Genomic DNA, 22,221 nt, shown 5'->3' with positions numbered 1-22,221 from the left:
AAAGGACCCTACGAGCAAACAGGGACTTCCTGTTTCCTCTTAGAGCTGTTTTTAGTCCTCGGAGGCTTCAAGGAAGCCTGCTGAAGGTCCCTGAAGCCTCCAGAGGGCTTAAACCAACCCTACGAACAAACCGAAAGTCCGTTCCCGAACTTTTGGTTTGCCCTAGGGCCAGTTTTTTGTGCTCCAGAGGCTTCAGAAGCCTCCGGAGAGCCTCTGGGGAAAGGGGGAAGCTCTTTTTGCCCTCCCCAGGTTCCTATAAAGCCTCTGGAGCCTGCGGCGGGCGAATAATGGCTTTTAAAAAGGCTGAACTCAGCTGGCCAACGCGCACATGTGTACTGGCCAGCTGACAGGGCAACGCCTTGTGTGCCCTGACAAATGGCTCCTCATGCCACCTGTGGCACGTGTGCCATAGGTTCGCCATCCCAGTCCTAAAGTATATTCCTAATCAGGTTATAATGAGAGCCTTTACATCTAATATGGCAATACTGTCAATCCATTGGAAACTGGACGGAAATTAAATCTTAAGAGGGACAGTGAAAATTTTTGATTTCTCTGCAGCAATAATATATTTGCCATTTTTTTGCCAAATAAACTGACAAATTAATATTTCTTGATTTCTAATAGTAATGATTCTTTTAGAATTCTTGAAAGTTTTGTTATAGTAATAGTTGACTAGTTGAGAAATGAACATTTATTTTACTATGTTTGTAAATAATTAGTCCACATTCATGTTTATTTATAATCATAAAAAACATGTTCTATAAACTTTCCAGACTGCATGTATGTCAATACTCCCTCTGGAAATTTATCAACTAGTTACGTTAAAAATAAAAATTTAGCTTCCTAAATTTACTAGAAAGATTAATAGTCACACTACTTGACCTCAAGTAGCAAGCATACTTTACATGAGGATCAATCTATCAGTGCTAAATCTACAGTGGGTATTGTGACCGTATATTTATTCATTTATTAGACTTAAATCCTGATAAAAACTTTCCAGGAAGTTAAACAATTTACACAAATATTACATTTGAAATGAAAACATAATTAAAGCTGTATGATGAAAACAATAGTATATATGCCTAATTTAGCAGTCAAAATATACTTAAAGGTCAGCCTAAGTAACAATATTTTTGCCCAGTGATTAAAAGGATGACTTTTGGGGAAAGGCAACTCCAAGCTCTGATAACAGACATCAACAGGGCCTTTTCTTGAATTCACATGAAACATATCTCTCATGGTGGTGGAGTGAAAGAAAATATTTATCTAAAATATTTATCTAAAAGCCAAGGAAGATTCAGAAAGAACAGTCCTTCACAGAACCTCATTCCAAGTTGTGTAGGACTTTATAGATCATCACACAAGCACACACCACTTTTAAGCCTGGAGACAGCTTGCAAAATGATAAAATTGTTACAATGTTGCTCTTTTATATGCTGTTCCATAAGGCATTCTAAATTATTGTAAATAGGTGGTTCCTCACTTAGTTGCAGTGATTCAGTATAGTTTTAACTCACCATTTTGACTGTTTACCTTTTATGAAGTGAACTATCGTGGCCAGTTGTGATACTACATGAACTTTTGGAAGCCAACTATAGATCTTAATTGCAGGGAACTGTTTGTTTTAGAAAACTTTTGCATACACTTGCCCCCTTAGAGTATCAGTAAAATTGAACATAACAGCATCATTAAAATAAAGAAGTGCCTTTTAAAATGCAAATGTACAACAAAAGCTTAAACTTGAACAATTTCCTAGTGCCTTGCTGGACAAGAGTAAAATAGGTATGAAATGTACAAGACTTATGAACTATATGTTGTTAGTGATATTTTGAGGGTATGATTTTATTTTAAGTTCATATTGCAAGATGGAAGGACGATGGATAATTTAGAAAAGCTGAGAATCCCTGGGTTCTGACATTTCACTTCACTTACAAGTGCAAGTATTGGGAGGTATTAATCTCCACAAGACATCCTAACTATTAGTCCTAGATGGTGGCACACAAATATGAAAGTGTTAACCCCAATTTCTGCAGTGAATTTCCAAGCCTATCAAAATATAACTAATTATATGTGATATTAGGCATCCTTCCCAATACCTAGTTGCCTCGAAACATGAGATGGGTGGCAAATAAATTTAATTACTAATAGGGCTACGGTAAAAAAAAACTGTTTACATTTTCATATATGCTTGAATACTTTTTCACAGTGGTATTTGTTTTAGTCATCTTCAGGATCTGATAGCTTCCATACCAGAAATAGTGAATAGTACAACAAAATCTGTTAAGTGGTTGCCATTTATTGATATTGTCAGGCCATTTTCTGATCATATTGCTCTAGATAAAAATAATGACGAAGTCAACTACCATAGTACTTGTAGTATTTGAGTTATGATCATTCATTTAATTGATGGTTCAGAGTTATAACAGCCTCAAAAAAGTGACTTTCAACCTGTCCTCAAAATTATGATGCACCAGTTTCCGTGATCACGTGATTGAAACTGAATGATTGCCAATCACATTTACAACAGTTGCATGGTCTTGTGATCACATGACTGTGATTTGCAACCTTCCCAGCTGCTTCAACAAGGAAAGTCAATAGGGGAAACTGGATTTGCTGAACAACTGTGATTCTCTTTGGTGACCATGTGATTCACTTGACAACTGTGGTAATTTGCTTAACTCTTATAAAAATGGCTGGAAAATCTGGTTCAGTCATGTGATGATTTGCTTAACAACCATATTGTTTTGCAACCAAAATTCCAGTCCCAACTGCCATAAGTCAAAGGCTATCTGTAGAAGATTTGTAAGCCATATAATATTTTTTAAAATCATGAAAACAGTAAATTCATTGATTTACGTTTCTATTTTGATCTTCATTTTTCTTATAGATCTGCAATATAAAAATATTCACATGGGGGGGAATGTTTTATAGAACTATTCACAGAGTGCTGACGATATAAAATTGCTAGTTTGACATAATTTAAACTAGCATAAAGAGAGTAATTTCTCTTTAATATGTAACAAAATCAAAATTTCTGGCTGAAGAGCTGCACAAGGTTTCTGTGTCTTGGATTATTTTTAGTGCAGTCTGATATTATGCCTCCCATTATTACTGCATATAAAATTATGCCACTAATTGTTAGAAATCTAGGCATCCTATTTCTAAATGTCCTTAACATGATCAAAGTACATAGACTTTTCCAGAAATTGTATTATCTTATTGTATTAACAATCACAGTGAACTAGATTTTAAATAAATATTGCTGAAGATTTTTAAATATTTCAAATTCATAACTGATCTTAAAAGAACCAAGCAAGTCTTCCCCAAATAAGGGATTTATTTTACCTTCCTATAGTGACTTCCTACAGGTGCTTTTCTCCCAGCTAGGTTTTAATCTTAGCTGGGCTCCAAAATAGGAAGTGGAGCCTCCAAGGAAATATATTACAGACAGTATAAAAGATAAGTTGGTGTTTTTTTTTAACAAAATGCCTCTTTTGTTCTTAAATTAAAACAGTACATAAATGCTTTAAATTAAGAGACACTGTTGTAGTTGTGTTTGAATAGTTAAAACAAGTTTTACAAACTTTATCATCCTTAAATGTCATTTTAGATCAAGATAACCATTTTTTAAAATAGCCCAATTTGAAGTCTACTTACAATAGTATTTTTGAACTACATTCTGTTCTAAGCTCTCCAATAGATTTATCACCAATTAGAGATACCTTCACATTCTAGTAGGTAAAAGGGGTTTTAATTTGAATGAATTTAAAAGCGTACAAACATATATTGGTATGTGGTAGGTAGAATTTTTTTATCATGAAGAAAATTATATGCACTAAGTTCACAACACTGCATTATACGTAACCAAAGTAAGTATAACATTAGCTCTTCCAACAATGCTATTAAGCAGCTAAAGATTTAAGGGGAAAGAAGCAGGAAAATGCAGCTCATATGTAGAAAGTCTTCAGGGATTCTTAAACAGTTTCCCTCTTTATAATGCATGCTTAACAGTTTCTTTTAAATTGGATGTTGCCACAAATTGTGTATTTATTTTGTGCATCTTGGGACAATGTCTTAAGTGGGAGAGATCAAGGATGTCTAGCACTTTAATGTAGTATCGCTGATTAACTGGAAATCATTTGGATGTCAAGTTTAGTATTTTTACGAATTGAATGGTCTTTCTTTTATAATATATTTAAAATAAATTTTTATTGTGTCCTTTTTCTGAAAACTTGTATAAGTATTCTGTTTTGTAACAGCCAAAGCATTTGTAAAGAGAGGAGAGACCGATTACATGAAATAATACAAGTAATCCTCGCTTAACTACCACTCCTTCAGCGACTCTTTGAATTTGCAATTGTGGTAACTACAACCTTACAACTCTCCGATGGTCATGTGATTGCAATTCAAGCACTTGGCAAGTGGCTCAAACTTATTATTGCAGCATCCCTTTGTAACATGATTGCAATTTCCAACTTCTCTGCCATTTCCTGCAAGCAAAGTCAATGGGGAAGCCAGCAGAAAGTCAGAAATAATAACAACATGAGATCCTCACTTAACAATCTGCAGTGATTTACACAACAATGGCAATTGGGGTACTGCCTGAGTTGCTGTTGCTTATTAATGTGGTCATATGACATTGCGCTTTATGACCTCATCACCTAGCAACCGAAATTCTTGCAATTACTAGTATTAAGTGAGGACTTACCAATATTATAAACCAAAAATGCCATTTGGTCATATTGTATTGTCATCTTTAACTTGTAATAGCTATTGACCATCACCTTTATATTACATTTTTGTAAGAAATATTTGTCAAATGCTTATGAAAAGCAAGTTGCCCATAATCATACATCTTTATCTTATTAGGCAATCATGATAAATGTTTACTATTGGAGAAAAAAAAAAAATCTTAGAGGTCTCTTTAAAAAAACTCTTTAGTGGAATATTGGGCTGAATGATCATATCAATTTTTATAAATTTTTAAAAAGTGATTTGACAGTTCCTCCCTAATAACTTTCAAACCTCTTCTCTTAGTATAGGACACAAAATGTTTGCATACATTTTCATACTTTACATTTGCACAAATTTTAAATACTCATAAACATTTGCCTCCAACTGGTATGTTTTATAGGGTGGATGAAAAAGGGAATGTGATGATAAGCATGTTATGATCTAGGTTTACTCTCTTAAGTCCTAAACAACACTGTGTGACCATGAACCAGTCATTTTAAACTATATTATGTTACTGAGTTTGAATGTGATCGCTTAGATATCAGAGATGCAATATAAAGTACTAAAACTGAAGAAGCAATGAACGGTTATAAGAGCAATAAATGCTAAAAGATGAAGAATAGCATGGGGTACCTCAATTTATCTCCCATCTTTTAAAGCCTAGCCTAGGTATAATATTTTGGATGTTTGAGTTAAAAGACTTCAAAGTAAAGGGATTATAGAAGTGCCAATATTACAATTTGAAAACACTCCTGTTTTTAAGCATTGTGCAGGTAAATAATATTACTAGAAATGAGTATTATTCTCCTGAAATAATCTGTCTAGTGAATATTTCTATGAACTCACTAGAATAGCTAAATACATCATTTAAACATTACCGTAATGACAATAGCTAAAAAATGAGCAAAGGCTGTCTAGAGTTACACTGAAAAAAAATCTGGGAGGAGAAGAGAAGGAAAATCCAGATGTATTCATGACATGCTTAAATTAACTGGAATTAACCCAGTTTTATTGCTATGTACAAAGCTAGAATCACAGATTTGGTTCATGCAACTTGCTAGCTAAAATGAAATTGGCTAGTTTGTGGGTATTGTTTGAACAACTTAAAGGTAGCTTCAAGTATTTTTTTCTCCGGTGGGACCTGTCTACCAGGGCAATAACCTGAAATAGATCTATACTAGTCTCCCTTTATTTCTTTATTGGTAAAACATAAATTTAACATAAAGGCAGCTTCAAATATAATGCATTACAGTAGGTTTAATTTAAACATGGCTAGCGGTGTTAAAGTCATTCCTAGCTTCTACACAACATTTTAATACTCTACAGTAACTATATTAATTTTATAATTGTTAAAAGATATACAATTATCTCCTGCCTCTAATGATGTCTTGAACTAGTAAATATCTACTCAAAAGATCCATGACCAACAGTACAATTGACTGACGTCAGTGTTCTGGAGCCTGTAAGTTTTAGCATATAAAGGAAAAAAGACAACCTTTACATGCTGGAAGCCTGCGGTAGTTACCAGCATGTTTGCAAGTAGGTGGTCATTTCAGCATGTACAAAGAAGACATGATCTATCTCTACAGAAGAATTACTCCAAGAACAAAACCACCTTGCCCCCACTATTTTAATCCTACCAGACAGTTCCTCAATAATTGCTGGCTTCCTGCAATGTTGAGGTGGATCACTGCTAGGAAGATGAGACAGTTGTTTGCAGCAAGTCCTGGTACTTTATATACATTGAAAGTGACAATAAAGTTATTCTAATTCACTTCCCCCTCTATACAGAGAAAAATATAGGGAAGGTAATATTAACCAGAAGGTTAATGCTTTTTCTTGATAGTATTGTTTTAATTTTTGAAGTAATAACTTAAAAATTTCTTTTCCTCCTCTCAGAAGTCCAAGCTTTTTAAAATTATAACAGTATAAAGAAAAGTTGTATTTAATATCTAGTGCTGGTATAAGTTTAAGATTTGTATCAAGATCATTTTTGTTATAGTGTAAATTTGCTGTGTTTGGGCCATTTGAAACTTTTTTTTATTAAAGATCATTTATCTTAAACAGAATGAGGCCCTTACATATCATCCTTAATGAAAACAATATTGAAACAAAGATAGAAAAGAAGAAATGTTTTAATTGTCAAGTTTCTTTTTCTTCCATTCAATCACGTCTGATTCCTAGAGATTGCCTTTGCAAGTTTCTGTGGTTTTCTTGGCAAGATTTCAGAAGTGATCTGCCATTGCCTGCTTTCTGAGAGAAAGTGACTGGCCCAAAGTCACCCTTAAGGGTGAGTGCCTTAATCCCTAAATCAAATTGCCTCTCCATGTAGGGTGGGGATGGGGATTGGTACAATTATCTAAATTATTTAAACGAGCTATTCAGGCTATTTTGTTTCCAATGTCACATCATTCTTATAAATGGTTAATTTAGTCATATTCCTTATGGATGCATGAAAAATAATTGTGTTGGCTTGTGATTTTATGTTTCACATAAACTGTAATGTAGCACTTCCAAACTTATTAGGACAATAAATGAATCCTTGGGTAATAATCCAGTGTTATATAATATAGGGGGTCCTAACATCTATTCCTAGCCTGAAATACAAGAACAATGATAAAAAGATGCTTTGTATTAGGCATAGGTGCACATGCTATAACTGTCTCCTTATGAAGCAATGTCATGTTGGGGAATGGGATTCCTTGTTGTGCCACATTCGCTCTGGAAAATACATAAGATCACGCTGACATGTCAAGATATTTTGTGACAGACATGAGAGGCTGTCTGGTGCTTCATATCCCCCTGCACATGCACATATCCCCATGCACATGCACATTCCTGGTTGGAAAGGATTGGTATCTACTATGGGTGTTTTGCAGGACAAACACACTCATCTCTATCTCAATAATGCAAGTCCAAATAATGTAACCTGTGTTTGCTGAGTCTACTTTTATAAAGTCAGTAGAATAACGTGGGAAGGGAACACATATGGGGCCAAGAAATGTGTAGAATTTTGACATGATCTCGCTCTCTTGCTTTGTTGCATTTGACAAGATAAAAAGCACAACTCCTGAACCCATTGAAAAACTTCAAATATCTGGTAGAGCTGTAGGCTTTTGAATAGCTGTACGCAGCTTTCTTTGCTGGAAAGAATGGGATAGATAGAAGACAATGCTCGGGTTCTGAGAGAGCGAGAGGGAATGCTCACAAGTTTGGAATGGCTATGGAATACCAAACTGTTCCATCTAATTTTACACATTTTGAAAGGATCTGGGCTGCCGTTAGCTTAAGAGGACAAACATAGGTGGAACAGTAAAGGATGAGCTAAGGCTGCCTTATACATGTACTAAAAGATGAGGGCAACATCATGTGGAAGTCAGAGGTGGCCAAGATACATATGTGGCAGGATTATGGGCAATACATAGAGGGCTTTTCCAGATGAACAGCTGCTAGCTTTCATAAAGAATGAGTGTCCAACCTTTTGGCTTGTCTGGGATGCCATGAAGAACAAGAATTGTTTTGGGCTGCATATAAAATGTATAATAATGTGATAATATATGGATTGTGTGTTTGTTATAAATAGGTGTATTATTATATGTGATAAAAATTGAGACCCAGTTTGGTCTAGTGATTAAGGTACCAGGCTAGAAATAACAGGCCATGAATGGACCTGCTTTAGCCATGAAAGCCAGCTGATGACTCTGGGCCAGTCACTCTTTCAGCCCAACCTACCTCACAGGGTTACTGTTAAGGGGAAAATGAGAGGAGGAAGATGTGTTAGTTATGTTCAATGCCTTGAGCTATTTGTAAAAATAAAGTCAGGTACAAATAAATAAATAATGTTACAATATTGTGGGCCTCATTGCGATCCAGCACAGCATGAGACCCATGGGCCACTAATTGGATACTCCTTGCTTAAAGATAAATATGCTGCATAGTTTTCTTCCTTTACAGATTTTTTTCAGCAGAAAGAAACATGGAATATAACTAAAACAAACAAAAAAGATCTAGATCTGTAGAATTCTGTAAAGTTTCAGTTAAAAGCCTCTTAAGAAGTAAAACAAGATTTAAGTTATTTTTGGCGCCAGGTTTCTCTTGACTACTCAAAAAGTAAAGCAAATTTTCATTATTTACATGCCATCAAGGGGGAATGAGCACTCTGGTGATCTACTAATTGTTCATTTGTAGGTTATGTATACTCTGAAAAGTGACCTTGGGGCCAACTGGGCAATTGTACATAGCTCAGCGTGTGGCAGCCAGAGCAGATGTATTGCTGACAAAAACATATTCAACAAAATTGCCCAAGCATCACTGCATTCTGTTGTGGAGTAAATTCCAATAATCAGCTATTCAACCTAAGAGCAGCATAATTAACCCTTTTATGGCTCCAGTGTCATGGCATCTTCAATAGACTAACCCAGTTTGTGCAATGGGGACCCACATGCCTGCACTTCTAGGCAGAAAAATAGTAAGGTAAAAACTTCCAGAGATCCCTGTTTATTTAGAGTCTCAGTCATCCAGGTCATGGTTGTCCCAAAGGTGCTTTTTCAAGAGGCAACTGGACTTTCTGATTTTTCTTTGACTTCTCTTCTTTTATTTCTCTTATTTTCTTTCACTTTTCATCCAAGAAGCTTCTTCAGCTCTGGCTGGATGGTGGGGAATGGGAGGATTTATATTTCCTGCAGACAGATGGAAGTTTAAAGATTCAGTGAGAGCTGAAGAAACTTATTGGATGAGAAGTGAAACGTCTTCAACAAAAAATCACAAAGTCCAGTTACCTCTCCAAAAAGCATATTTGGGACTTCCAGAGATCCACCTGCTTCCCAGTTTGTTTCTCACAAGAATTTGTATCACACGATCTTAGCCTCAAACATCCGTAGGAGCTGCAACCCGGACGTCCACTACCTTTTGCAATGGAGTCTCTATGGGATAGAGGAAGCTCCCGGCCTTCATTTTACCCCGGTTCTCTGGGATCGTCCATGCCGCCGCGCACCTTCCCTCTACCCTTTTGGATTCCCGGTTTCCTCCCCGAGATCTCGCCGCTGCCCCTTCACGGGTAGGGCTGCGTTCCGACCATGCGGAGGGGACGCTCTATTAGTTTGCAGCAACCAGACACGCAAAAGGCGGCCCAAGCAGGACCCAAAGCACTCCTGGTCAAAAGTCCACTTCAACGACGACGCCCGAGCTCCGCAACGCAGTTCCGCCTTTGAGGTGCACGAGAGTCGCTGGCTTTCGAACGCTCAACCGTCGCCCGACCCGCCTTGCCCCGCCCTCTCGCTAACGGTCTCCCGCGTGTCACTGCAGAAGTTGGGTCCGCAGCTCAGGAGTTGCCCGCCCGCCTTCTCCGAACTCCCACTCCGCTTTCCCAGCCCGTTCCTGAGCACGGACTTCAAACGCTCTCCGGCTGCCTCCCCTCGCGCAGGAAAGAGCTTATCGGCACGAGCAGCTACCTCAGCCAATGCCTGGTCTGAGCGGGAGCCCAAGCCCCGCCTCTCGAGCCGCACTAGCCACTGGCTGACCGGGGACGGGACTTCCGCTTGGAGGCGAAAGAGGCGGAGCGGGCAGGTTTTGTGTTTGAGGGAGTGGGAAAGAGGCGAGCGAGGCGAGCGAGGGAACGAGTCGGTGCGGGCGGTGGGCTCCGTGGCCTGGTGGCCTCTCCGGCGGCTCAGGAGCGACGGGTCGCGTCCGCTTGACGAGCTCCGCGGAAGGGGCCGGCAGCTGGGCACAGCCACCCGTACCGGGCTGCCGGCTCCGGGGGCTGTGACCTAGGCAGCCAAAGGGACGCGGTCCTCGGCCGGCTGCCGGGCGGCGGGTCGGGAGGCCGTGAGGAGGCGAGGAGAGGGATCCTCCCTGCTTTCGCCGCCTCTCGAAGGGGTTTCTTGCGAGTCTGGGGTCCCCACCGGGTCGGGGCAGGCGGAGTGCGTCTGCGGGCTGAAGCGGGAAAGCGATTCCTCGGGGAGGCGAGGGAAGCCGCCACCCCGAAGGACCGCTTCCGGGGGCCCCTAGGCGGGATGGCGGCGTGAGGGGCTCCTCGGGGCCCCTGGGAAAGCCGCCCGGCGGAGGAGGCGGCCAAAGCCAGCGTTGCTTTGACGGCTGCCCTCCAGATGTTTCCTTAAAAGCCCGCCGAGTCCAGATTGGGATAGGCCGGGTGGAGAGGGAAGGGCGGAGGCTGGCGAGCGCAAAGGCTGGCGAAGTTGGTCTTTCGTCGACCGAGGCCGGCGGGAGGCTGCGATGAATGGTTTCAGCACAGAGGAAGATAGCCGGGATGGTCCTCCTACCACCCCTTTTTACGGACAAAGTTGTTGCCTCATCGACGACGGGGATCGTTGTGTCCGCCCGGCTGGCAATGCCTCCTTCAGCAAGAGGATCCAAAAGAGCATCTCTCAGAAAAAGCTGAAACTGGATATTGACAAAAGTGTAAGTGGCAACCGCAGAAGCTTTACCATGGTGTGTGTGCGTGTGCGCGCGCGCAATTGTGTACCGAACCTGTCTCTTCTGTTGTTATAGTGCTGCTGCATTACATGGCTCTAAAATTTTAAGAGCAGCATTTTTTATCGAATTCTGCTGGGCTGCTGCGAGAATTCCCAGCGTCAGCAAAGCAGTATTTTCCTATGCTGGGAAAACGTGTTAGGAACAATCTGAATGATGCAGCATTAAAATGAAAGTATGTTGGTTTATGATCCTAGTAAAGAAGCCGGTGTAAATAGAGATGTGCTTGAAAGGGCACCACCATTAAAATCCTATTATATTTTTAGAGAATGGTGTTATTTTTTTACAGAGCAAAATGATTGTCTTACATATAAACGTAATAGCAATAGTATCAAAGTTAATCTCTTTTTCATTCAGGACTGAAGTGACAAAAATAGCACAAAGCCGCAGCAGGTGGCAGCATCTAGCTGGTTTGAATAAAGCTAAGCAGGACTGAGATTGATAAATATTTGGATGGGAGACTACCTGGAAATTCTAGGGTGCGTGATGGTAAAAAGACTTGGTGGGAAAAAGGAAATAGAAGCTTCATATTGTTTGGGGGAAAGTACATGGATTGCAGCTGTTGTTGAACTGTACTTAAGGTGTGATTGGGAAAGGCAAGTTTGCAGTATCTAAATAGCTAAAATAAGAAAAGCTGTTCCCAATTCTGTTTTTAGGGGCGAGAATGCTGATATCATTATCTATAAAAATATACTAGAAGTATTTTAGAGACCAGTTATTTATGACTTGTAATTTAAGAATAGAGAAAATGTTTGCTTTGTAATCAATAGCCATCACTATGTATCTGCTATCTCATATTTCAGATGCTAATATTGATAAAGAACTAAATATACATATTTGTAAGTTAACCCATAAAATGTCCAGCTAAAGAGTTCAGAATGTTGTTTCATTTATTAGATGTATATGCTGCTTTTCATTTTCAGAGTAATGCACGTATGTGCCTCTGTGTCTAAGGGTAGACTAAAATCAAAGTCCCTTTTGACATCTTAATTGCTGTACTATATTGTTAGTAGTCTTGAAATAATTCACTTAAAAACTGTCAAATCTCCAGTAGTGAACTGCAGTCAAATTGAAAGCAGCAAGGATGTTTCTTGGCTGGCATCAAACAAATTAACGTGCTGCCAACCAATTGTTACTGTGCCATCTGTCATTTTTAACTCACACATTATATGTAGTAGTAACAATTGTTTGTATTCATACAGATTATATATTAGGATTTGTCTATAAAGCACAATCCAAATTAAACCTGTCTTCATTGAGGAATTAAAGGAGTGGAAGGCATTTTTTTCTAGGTCTCTTTTAATGTACTTTACTTAAACATTTTAAATTAAAACTTGCAATGAGATTACTTCCAGGCAGTTTCCCCTTCACAGGACATAAAAATCTATAAAGTATCAGTAGATGTCTAGCAAGATTGTTTCTGTTACCTATTAGGTAGTCTATATAGTTAACGCTTTTAACTGGAATTAAATATAATGAGAAGTATAAACTTTAATGATTTCATTTCTTTCAACACAATTACTGCCAAAAAAATATGAAAGCAATAGTAGAAAAAGTTAACTGTGGGCTAGTTTTCTGAAGAGAAATATATCCAAAATAGTCCTAGTTAATTGTCTACTAAATGAGTTATTTTAATTAAGCTAGTACTCACTTCATTAGATACATTTCATTAGTATACTAACTGTAAGGCTCCGGAAATAGGTTTTGTGACTAGAAGTTTCTGCTGTTTCATTCAATCCCTTTCATGCATACAACACTACCTCTTATAATTCTGCAATATTCTGCCAAGTTCATATATATATATTACTAAAACACTCATGTCTATGATTGGGTGAAACAGTGTATCATATAGGTCAAAATGCTTGTACCAAGATACTTCAAATGAGCTAACTTATAGAATGCATTCAGGATCCATGATTCCTGTGGAATTGAAATTTGTCGAATTTTATAAAGCATTTTATGACCTAAAATTATCATAAGGCATTTAATGGCATAATACAATATGTCATAAAGCATATCATATAGTCAACTCCTAATGTTTGACTGCGCTATATGGATCAAAATGGGTTACTTTCAAGGCAGATATATCTCTTAATGTCTCCCTCAATTTAAAAGAATTTTCAATCATATAAGAATCTCTGCCATTGGTGAATCAATCAAGGAATCTGGTAAGGTACTGTAGTATCTGTGAAGTGATGCGCCAAGGGGTCACAGGTTGTCTACTAAATGTGTATTATGTGTTGTGTGTGTGTAAGAGAAAAAGGCACCATAATTCAGGAACAATCAGATTCTTTTATCAATGGACAATGATCCATGGGGAGTGTTGTCTTATTTATTAATTTATACCCCAAATTAATCCAACAATTTTTGACAACTTATAGGAAGTATCCAAACCTAGAGCTAATAATAACTGGAATTTGTCACAGTTCGATACTGGATAGCAATATTGTCATCCCCAACTTTTTCATGCCTCCCTAAATTTCTTTCATAATAGTTCCTCATAAGGGTTTTGGGGGAGGCTTGTTAACTCTATTAAATTCTAACATACTTGATTTTTTTATTTGAAAATTTGATTTTAAGGAATTTTATGATTATTAGCAGCTTCTCTACAGCAAGCTGAGATTAAAAGAAAATGAAAAAATATGTTTTGTGATGTCACAGTGTACTTTTCTCCTCTTTCTTACTTGTAAGTATATCATTACATACGGGCAAAAATATTTTTTTATTTATTTGTTCATATCCTGCCTTCATTATTTTTACAAATAACTCAAGGCGGTAAACATATCTAACACATCTTCCTCCTCCCATTTTCTTCACAACAACTCTGGATGTTGGGCTGAAAAAATGTGACACAAAATGAATCAAAACTGAAAAAATAAAGTAGCTCTTCTTCTGTCACTCCTTTTTGATGAGCAATGGCTCTTAAATGAACATATGAAAACCTTTTTTCAAAAAGAGCTCAAATTCGTAGCACTGAAAATTCTCAGATTTTCTTTTGTTCTTTTTACTGTTGTAAACATTGTGCTATTTAATATTTTTCTTGTTTAATTTTAGGTAAGACACTTATATATATGTGATTTCCACAAGAACTTCATTCAAAGTGTCCGAAATAAAAGGAAAAGGAAAACTAGTGATGATGGGGGAGACTCTCCAGAGCATGAAATAGATGTTCCAGAGGTGAATTATGTAATAAAATTGAGATTTACTGTTCAGATTATATTTTTGTAAATTTAATTACACTTCCTAAAAGCAGCATAATATTTATTACAATTGTACTCTAATGATTAGTGCTCAGAACTTTCTGATTTCATACATTTTTAAACATATAAATCACATTGGGGCAGTATATGAGCTGCGAAGGCACAGTGGTTAGAGTGCAATACTGCAGACTACTGCTGACTGCCAGCTGACTGCAATTTGGCAGTTCGAATCCCACCAGGCTCAAGGTTGAGTCGGCCTTCCATCCTTCCAAGGTCAGTAAATTGAGAACCCATTTTGTTGGGTGCAATATGCTGACTCTGTAAACCTCTTAGAGAGGGCTGGAAAGCACTGTGAATCGGTATATACGTCTAAGTGCTATTGCTATATCTTTTTTCCATAACACAAACTTGTGAATAGTGTAAATCATGAAGTCAGAAGCGTTCACAATTTTTGGTCACAATTCAAGCCTGAATTAAGACTCCTAGAAAATGGAGCAATTTTGGATATAGCAGATTAAAACTGTCTTGATACTGTCTCTGAATTGCTTTAACTTTCTACTGGTTATCTGCTCAAGAAAAGCCACAGCAGCTATCTGCTAATTTATATCTTCCCTTATAAAGGAACCCTATGTTATCACATTGATGATCATTACTATATCTTGAATAAACATGAAGAGTTCGAGCAAGTCCTTAACTTTTATTTGTCCTGAATCTTTCACTATTCAGCATCTATCTGTGTCATGTTCTACATCATGTAACTTTAGCAAGTCCTCTTTCTTTGCTTTTTTAATGTTACAAATCACTTAATCCAATTGTCCCTTTCTCCTAATTTTCAGTTCTACAATTTTTGAGGTATTAACATATTGTTCAAATACCTGCTTTCATTCTCTAAGTTCATAGCATTCAAAATTCTGAAGAAAAACTTAACAAAAACACTTATATGATGCTGAAAACATGTTGCATGTTGTATACATGTAATCATCCACAAATTTCTTAGTACAAGTAAGTGTTTAGGAATTTCAAGGAAAGAGGATTTGTCATATCTTGCTTTTGCTGCATAGTTTTTTAAGAATGCAGTGCTTTTGAAGAAAAGGTGTGTTGAAGCACATTACATCTCTAAAGTTGCCCCTGCAATTTTTTAAAACACCTGCATTGTCCTCCTTGGGTCACATGGCTATCCTATCACATAATCCTGGAAAAAGATTAACATGTGCAACTTTATATACATTGTAAAGAAGCTTTTTGCTATTAAAATGCAATGCATTGTAGAGGCTTAACTCTTTTCACTTGTCAAACTAAATATATATATTTTCATTTGCCACTTTTTAGGTTGACTTGTTTCAGCTTCAAGTAAACACTTTGCGCCGTTACAAAAGACATTACAAATTACAAACCAGACCTGGTCTCAATAAAGCTCAGTTGGCAGAAGTAAGTCAGTGAAAACTTTATGATTTCCACATGCATTTTCCTTCTAGGAAAATATTTTTATTTTAAAAAATTATTTGTTTTTTTCAGACTGTCAGTCGTCACTTCAGGAACATCCCAGTGAATGAAAAAGAAACTCTTGCTTACTTTATCTACATGGTAAAAAGCAACAAGAGCAGATTGGATCAGAAAACAGAAAGCAGTAAACTGGAATGAAAGTTAGGTAGACTATGGACTCAGACAAGTGTAATATTAACAAAAGCATCAGGTGCATTATAAATACTTTTTTAGAAAAATAAGATTTTTTTTTTGTAAATTAAAATATACATAGGAAAAAGCAAAGTTTGATCCCATATTATAATACTTAATTTCAAAATGTGTATGAAAACCTTTGCAGTTTCAAAGCCTGGTCTTTAACTTGAAGGAAAGATCAAAACAAACTCAAGAAGCCCAAAGCAATGACTGTTTAAGAAATTGACTTATGTTACAGATTGTAACATGAACCATGCATGAATTTGGCATTCTTGAATAGAATCTCATACTCACATAGTATTTAAAGGCACAGACCAGGTAAAACTTCTAAATTCTAATTTCAACCACATAAAATTACTTGTTTTGAGACTAAATATCTCAGATTTTCATGGGTGCTAAAAATTTCTAATCCTAGCTTTTTTGCATATATGATCAGTTTTTATATTGAAACATAGAAATTGTCCAGCATAACTCATTCATTAATATTTATTAGAATGTCATGACTACACAAATTCTAATGTGTTAAATGTCTGTTTTTCAAACCAACTATTGAATAGAGAGCTGTTGCCACAGATTCATGCTATTTCCTGATTTTTTAATGCACACACACACACACACACACACACACACACACACATTGAAGCTAGAAAAAATTTCAAGTTGCTATGAGCTCTTTTTAAGTAATTGGAATCTCAGTCTAGTCCTGATGAGACTACAAAGCAAACACTTTACAGTAATAACTAATAAAGTTGGCAGTGGCTTCAATTTATCTTCATTTTGGTAGTGAGAACAAATGCCATGTTGAGCCATTTATTTGTTCTAGGTATCATGTTTTAAAATGCAGAGTAACTATAAGTTTCTCGCTGTCTGTGCCCACAGTCCAGATAATCACTGTACACACACAAAGCTTGTTCTTCATTTACTTATATGGGGAAGGTGACATTACAGTCTACTCTAAATAGTTCTTCCTATAAGTCCTAATCTGCTTGGAGTTTAATATCTTTTGGGTCTCTTACTCCCACATTTTGTAATGCCGAAAGGCATAAATGCATTTTAAAATGTCCTGTAGATTACCTTATATAGTAAACATTCTGGATCAGTTTGACATTATTCAGCAGTTGTTTAAAGTAAGGCATAGAACTACATTACATTAGCAGTTTTCACATTACATTTACTATTAATATTGAATTAAGGACCTCTTAGTTCTTTCTTTCTGTCCTAAAAAACATTTTTCAAAATTTTGTAAAAATCTTTAAAAACATTTTTTAAGTCCAAATAAAGATAAAATGTTGTTCTATACGGTGCTAGGAGACAAACTTTGGTAGTTTTTCACCCCAAAATTTAATGATGTGAAAACCCAACATGCACATCTCAGCAAATGCAAAAGTTCATTTATATAGCCATGTTTTATTTTTGTTGCAAATAGATCACCAATTTATGTTACTCCAATTAACTGAATGCCCCTTTTAATGTACATTTTAAATTTAGAAACACATGGATATATAACGAAAACTAAAATATTTCAGAGTGTGCTTTGCATTTTAAAGTTTACCAAGTCCCACTGCTTCCTTCCCTGAAATGCTAAACCAGAAATCAAATATGCTAAATGATTTTTATAACTGAATGTGTAACAAAATTGTATTTGAATATTTGTAACTTCAATATTCGCATTAGAAATACAATGACAATGACATAATTTCTCAACAGATTGGCATCCTATGACCACCTTTATTTTTATATTGTTAGGACTTGTAATGCAAATAACAAAGTTTCAGCAACTAAATTACTACAGAAAATTGCAACAACTAGCTGTTTACACAAGCAATCAGTTCAATAGTTGCTTTGGAGATCAGATTAAGTAGTTTCCTAAATCACATAACAAGGTTTGCTGTCATACTTTATAAAAGGAAAAGATTTTATGAGGAAATTGAGGACTTTCGTGTAAGATGTTAAGAATAACTGATATTAGAATTCTTGAGACGTGTCTTTTAGATATATCGTTATTTGCCTTACTCTCAGCTAGACCAAGTATTGTATAAATATCTTGGCACAAGGAAAGGGCCGTTAGTTTTTCATGACATTTAGTGTTAGAGGTTGATTTTAACAACATAAAATTGTGTGTGTGTGTGTTTGTTTGTTTGTTTTCAGGGAGTTGCCTGTGATTCTTGAACATCTAGTATTGCATCACCAAAAACACCATCATGCAGTTCAAAATAATGGCAAATTATGCTGCATGCCATTTAAGGAAACTTTCAAATTCCTAGTGGTTTTAATAAAACCTTGATCATCATTTTGAGCTTCAGAGGATTTGAATCCTAAAACAGTATCTAACATTAATAGTATATATGAAAAAAGAGTCAGATTGGCATGTTTATTCATAGACACTGGTGGGTAGTATTTTATTGACTCTTGTTAAACATCAATTTTACATTGGATTTAAGCTATTAAATAATAAACCTTGGCCTGGGAGTGACTTCCCACATTGTCTAGTAGTTGTAGATAATACTGCTGACTAGCAGTACTGAATAAAGCTCACTCAAAACCAAAGGTCTTCAAACCCACTGAAAGCTAACAGACGATTTATACTTGTTAAATGGGCTTTGCATCAGAGCCGTTAATATGGCACATCTTCTAGAATGAGGTTAACTTCATCCAAGATGGTTGTCCTCTGTGCATTAGTTGTAGTTGTAATGATAGTAGTAATAGCACAAGAAATTTTGTTCATCCCTTGAATGAAGGAAAGAGCAAAGGGAAGGGGAAGTGCAATGACAATTAGTACTAGAACAACATTTTTATGAATTCCTGGTGCAAGGTACAGTTGGAGTGTTTTGGAGGATATCTCAGTCTGGTGGTTTAGCTTCCAAGTGTGGTTCTATGATGTAAATGTTAATATCAGATTCCTACATTAAATTTAATGTTTTCTCTTGCAACTAATGCCATAAATTATGGTTGAAAAGAAGAGGCCTCTGTTCTTACAGAATGCTGTAAATTTGCCACCTTGACAGATTTACCAATAAATATTTCCTGTGAGGGTCAGGAAAACATCTTAAAGCCAAAGTAGTCCAGTGCAAGAGTATTTTTCATACTTTGATAAAAGAATAAAAAGAGCAAGTTGTATTCAAGTAAAAAAGCAGCTGGTGATTTGTTTGAGAGACATTTATGAAGCAGTATTCAAATTTTATAATATATAAATTAGCCAAATACAATATTGAGGGTAGGGAGGGAGAGACTGGGAACTTAGCACTTTATCTTGTGTTGATAAATCCTAATGTAAATAAAATGGAAACTCTTGATATTATTAAAGAAAGCATTTTGATAAAGATGTTGTTCTAAGGGAAAGTGTCGTGAACAGCACACTATTGTCACTTCACCCTGTGCTTTAAGATGAGGGATAGATAGCTGCTCACAAAAGAAGCCTTTCAGTGTTACCAGATTTAAAGGGCCCTGCTATGAAAGCATAATATATCTATGTTCCTTCATTTGTGCTACCTAACATGCTCTACGTGCATGATTTTTTTCTCTCTCAAATATGTAATGATGCAGGGTAATTCTTTTACATAATTTATCCAATTCATTCATCACTTGAGGTGTTAAATTTTTAAAATGTTGATAAGGGAAAGGGGCTCATGCCTTAAACTCACAATTTTCAATTAAGTAGGAGTTATTAAATGTTTAGCAATAGTTTTTTTCTGCAGTTGACTTTTTGTACATTTTTCAAGCAGAGACTTATGTAGAAATTATTACATTGCCTTCATTCTCTCTGCTTTGTCCTGCTGAATATTAAAAAAAATTAAACAACACATTGACAAATGTATTTTACTCCCTTTTGACTTATAACAGCACAACCTTACCATGAAAAAATGAACCTTCTTTATTCCTCATTCATTCTTGTGGATCTTCATGGCTAGTCTTGATCCTTAAGGCAAATGTTTTGGGTCAACCTTGATTTTAATTGTAAACTATAACAGTGTATCCTGAAGCAATCTGGTAAACTTATAGTGCAACTGTAGAGTTCTTTTCTCTGAGATGTATAGCTTGCATCCTTCCTTCCACTGTGTATAATAGTTAAAGCTTTTACTGTTGGGAAAAATATAAATGCCTGAATTTCTAATAAATGATGAGTTCAACAATCAGTTGTATTACTTTCTATTGATTGTGAATAACTGTACGAGACAAAACTAAGATCTCTAGAGCCAGAGCCATTAGACAAATTATACCTGCTCTTATCATGATTAATATGAACTTTAGTTAATCATATCTGCATCATCCATGTGATAGAGTAAGCAGAACAAATTCCAAACTGCTTATTTCAAATTAAACTTCAGTAATTAACAGAGCTTAGATATTTTGAATGAATTATTAAATTACTGCATTATTGCTTTGTTAGTGGGTAGAAAAGAACCCAGTAATTTGATGATATAAAGGGAGGCAATGATAGTCTGCCTCATTGACAGACTGTTACTGGGTTGAAGCTCTTCTCTCCCATTGTCTGAAGTATTAGTGCCTAGTTTATTGAGCCTGGTATTAGTAGTAGGATTCCAAAGCAGTGTTGTGAATGGAACTTTGGACTATGGTAGAGGAGATCTAAATTGTATTGCAATCAGCAATAGAGCTCTATAAGAATATATAGTACATAATAGCACAAACGTATTTCACCTTTTGTATGTATGTATGTATGTGTATATGTGTGTGTGTGCGTGTGTGTGTGTGTATAATTTGCTGAATCTTCTTCTTTACATCAACCAAAGACAAGTTCAATATTTTCCCTTCCTTTCAATCATAAAAAAAATTTATGATTGCTGCCTGCTATTTTTCTGCAAAGTTTTTCAGAAACAGTTTGCCATTGCCTCTTTCCCAAGGCTGAGAGTGATTAGCCTAGCCACAGTTGGCTTTGGGCCCAAGAGAGAACTAAGAGAGCCTCCTGGTTTCTAGCCTGATGCCTTAACCATTACACCAAACTTACACTCTCTTTAATATTATCATAGTAATGAAAATAGTTTGAGTGCAATCATCTCACTTTTTATACCATAACTATAGCTTAATTATTACCTAAAGTAGTTACAAATATTTCCAATGCCTGACAACAGAAGATGAGGAATATCAAATCTTTAATGAAAGTCATTGGATGATGGAGAAGCATTCATTTCTGCAGACCACAGGTGGTCCCCAACATACCACCATTCATTTAGTGATGGAAGCTACAATGACACTGAAAAAAGTGACTTGCAACCATTTTTCACACTTAAATTGTTATAGCATCTCTGTAGTCACATGATCAAATTTTAGATGATTGGCAGCTGGTTCATATTTATGATGCTTGCAGCATCCCAGGTTCATGTGATCATCTTTTGCGAATTTCTGACAAGCAAAACCAATGGGGAAACCAGATTCATTTAACCATTATGTTACTTAACAACTGCAGTGATTCGATTAACTGTGGCAAGCAAGGTCATAAAATGGGACAAAACTCACTTAAAAATGCCTCACTGAGCAATAGAAATTTTGGGCTCAATTGTGTCCTAAAGTCGAGGACTACTGTAGCTAGCTACTTGCCATAAAGTGAGGGGAGAACAGGAATTGATATTGCCTCAAGTGGCTTCTAAATTAAGATAATGACTGTTCAGACAATACAACTGCTCGAATTACCTTTCCTAAGCAATCTATTTACCCCTGTTCACCAGCTCTATATGATCAATTCAATCAGGAAGTGGCCATTTTATGAATTCCTCAATAATAAAAATGTTGTATATCATGTCACACAGATGATAAAACAGTATTTAAAGGTTATTATTCAAAGCACTGGAAATAACCAGTGTCATTGAGACCCAAGCTCAGGACTCAGATTCTGAATCTGAAGAATCTGCTTCAACTAAACCTGTGAAATGTCAGCCTCAGGAGACGCCAAGCCAAGAATCGGATGAAAGATACACAGGTACCACCTGGACAACTAGACCAGTCAGATGACGACAATGTAAAGCCTCGCAGCCCCCCACCTGGAGAAGAGAGAGCAAAGCAGAGTCATTCTAAGAGGCTTCTTACCCAGCAAGGGAACAAATCTTTTGATTGATAACAGCTGATTGCAGGCTGATTTAAGAAACAGCTCTGATCCATGTTCCTTTTG

At 36.6% G+C, this 22,221-nt stretch overlaps 1 protein-coding gene across 1 annotated transcript; it reads left to right on the top strand.

Moving 5' to 3' along the window:
• The first annotated feature begins 10,316 nt into the window (after positions 1 to 10,316).
• On the top strand, positions 10,317 to 20,230 carry SAP30L (SAP30 like). Its single transcript, XM_014055516.2, has 4 exons — positions 10,317 to 11,151; positions 14,278 to 14,400; positions 15,753 to 15,851; positions 15,939 to 20,230. The coding sequence occupies exons 1-4, from the start codon at positions 10,966 to 10,968 to the stop codon at positions 16,062 to 16,064; spliced, it is 534 nt and encodes a 177-aa protein (XP_013910991.1). The 5' UTR covers positions 10,317 to 10,965; the 3' UTR covers positions 16,065 to 20,230.
• Positions 20,231 to 22,221: the final 1,991 nt, after the last annotated feature.

Source organism: Thamnophis sirtalis, unplaced genomic scaffold (genome assembly GCF_051295495.1).
Source record: "Thamnophis sirtalis isolate CommonGarterSnake01/CBP01778 unplaced genomic scaffold, rThaSir2_p1.2 scaffold_3, whole genome shotgun sequence".
Lineage (NCBI taxonomy): Eukaryota > Metazoa > Chordata > Lepidosauria > Squamata > Natricidae > Thamnophis > Thamnophis sirtalis.
Note: the sequence above shows the minus strand (reverse complement) of the source record. Positions and strands in the feature narration are given on the sequence as shown.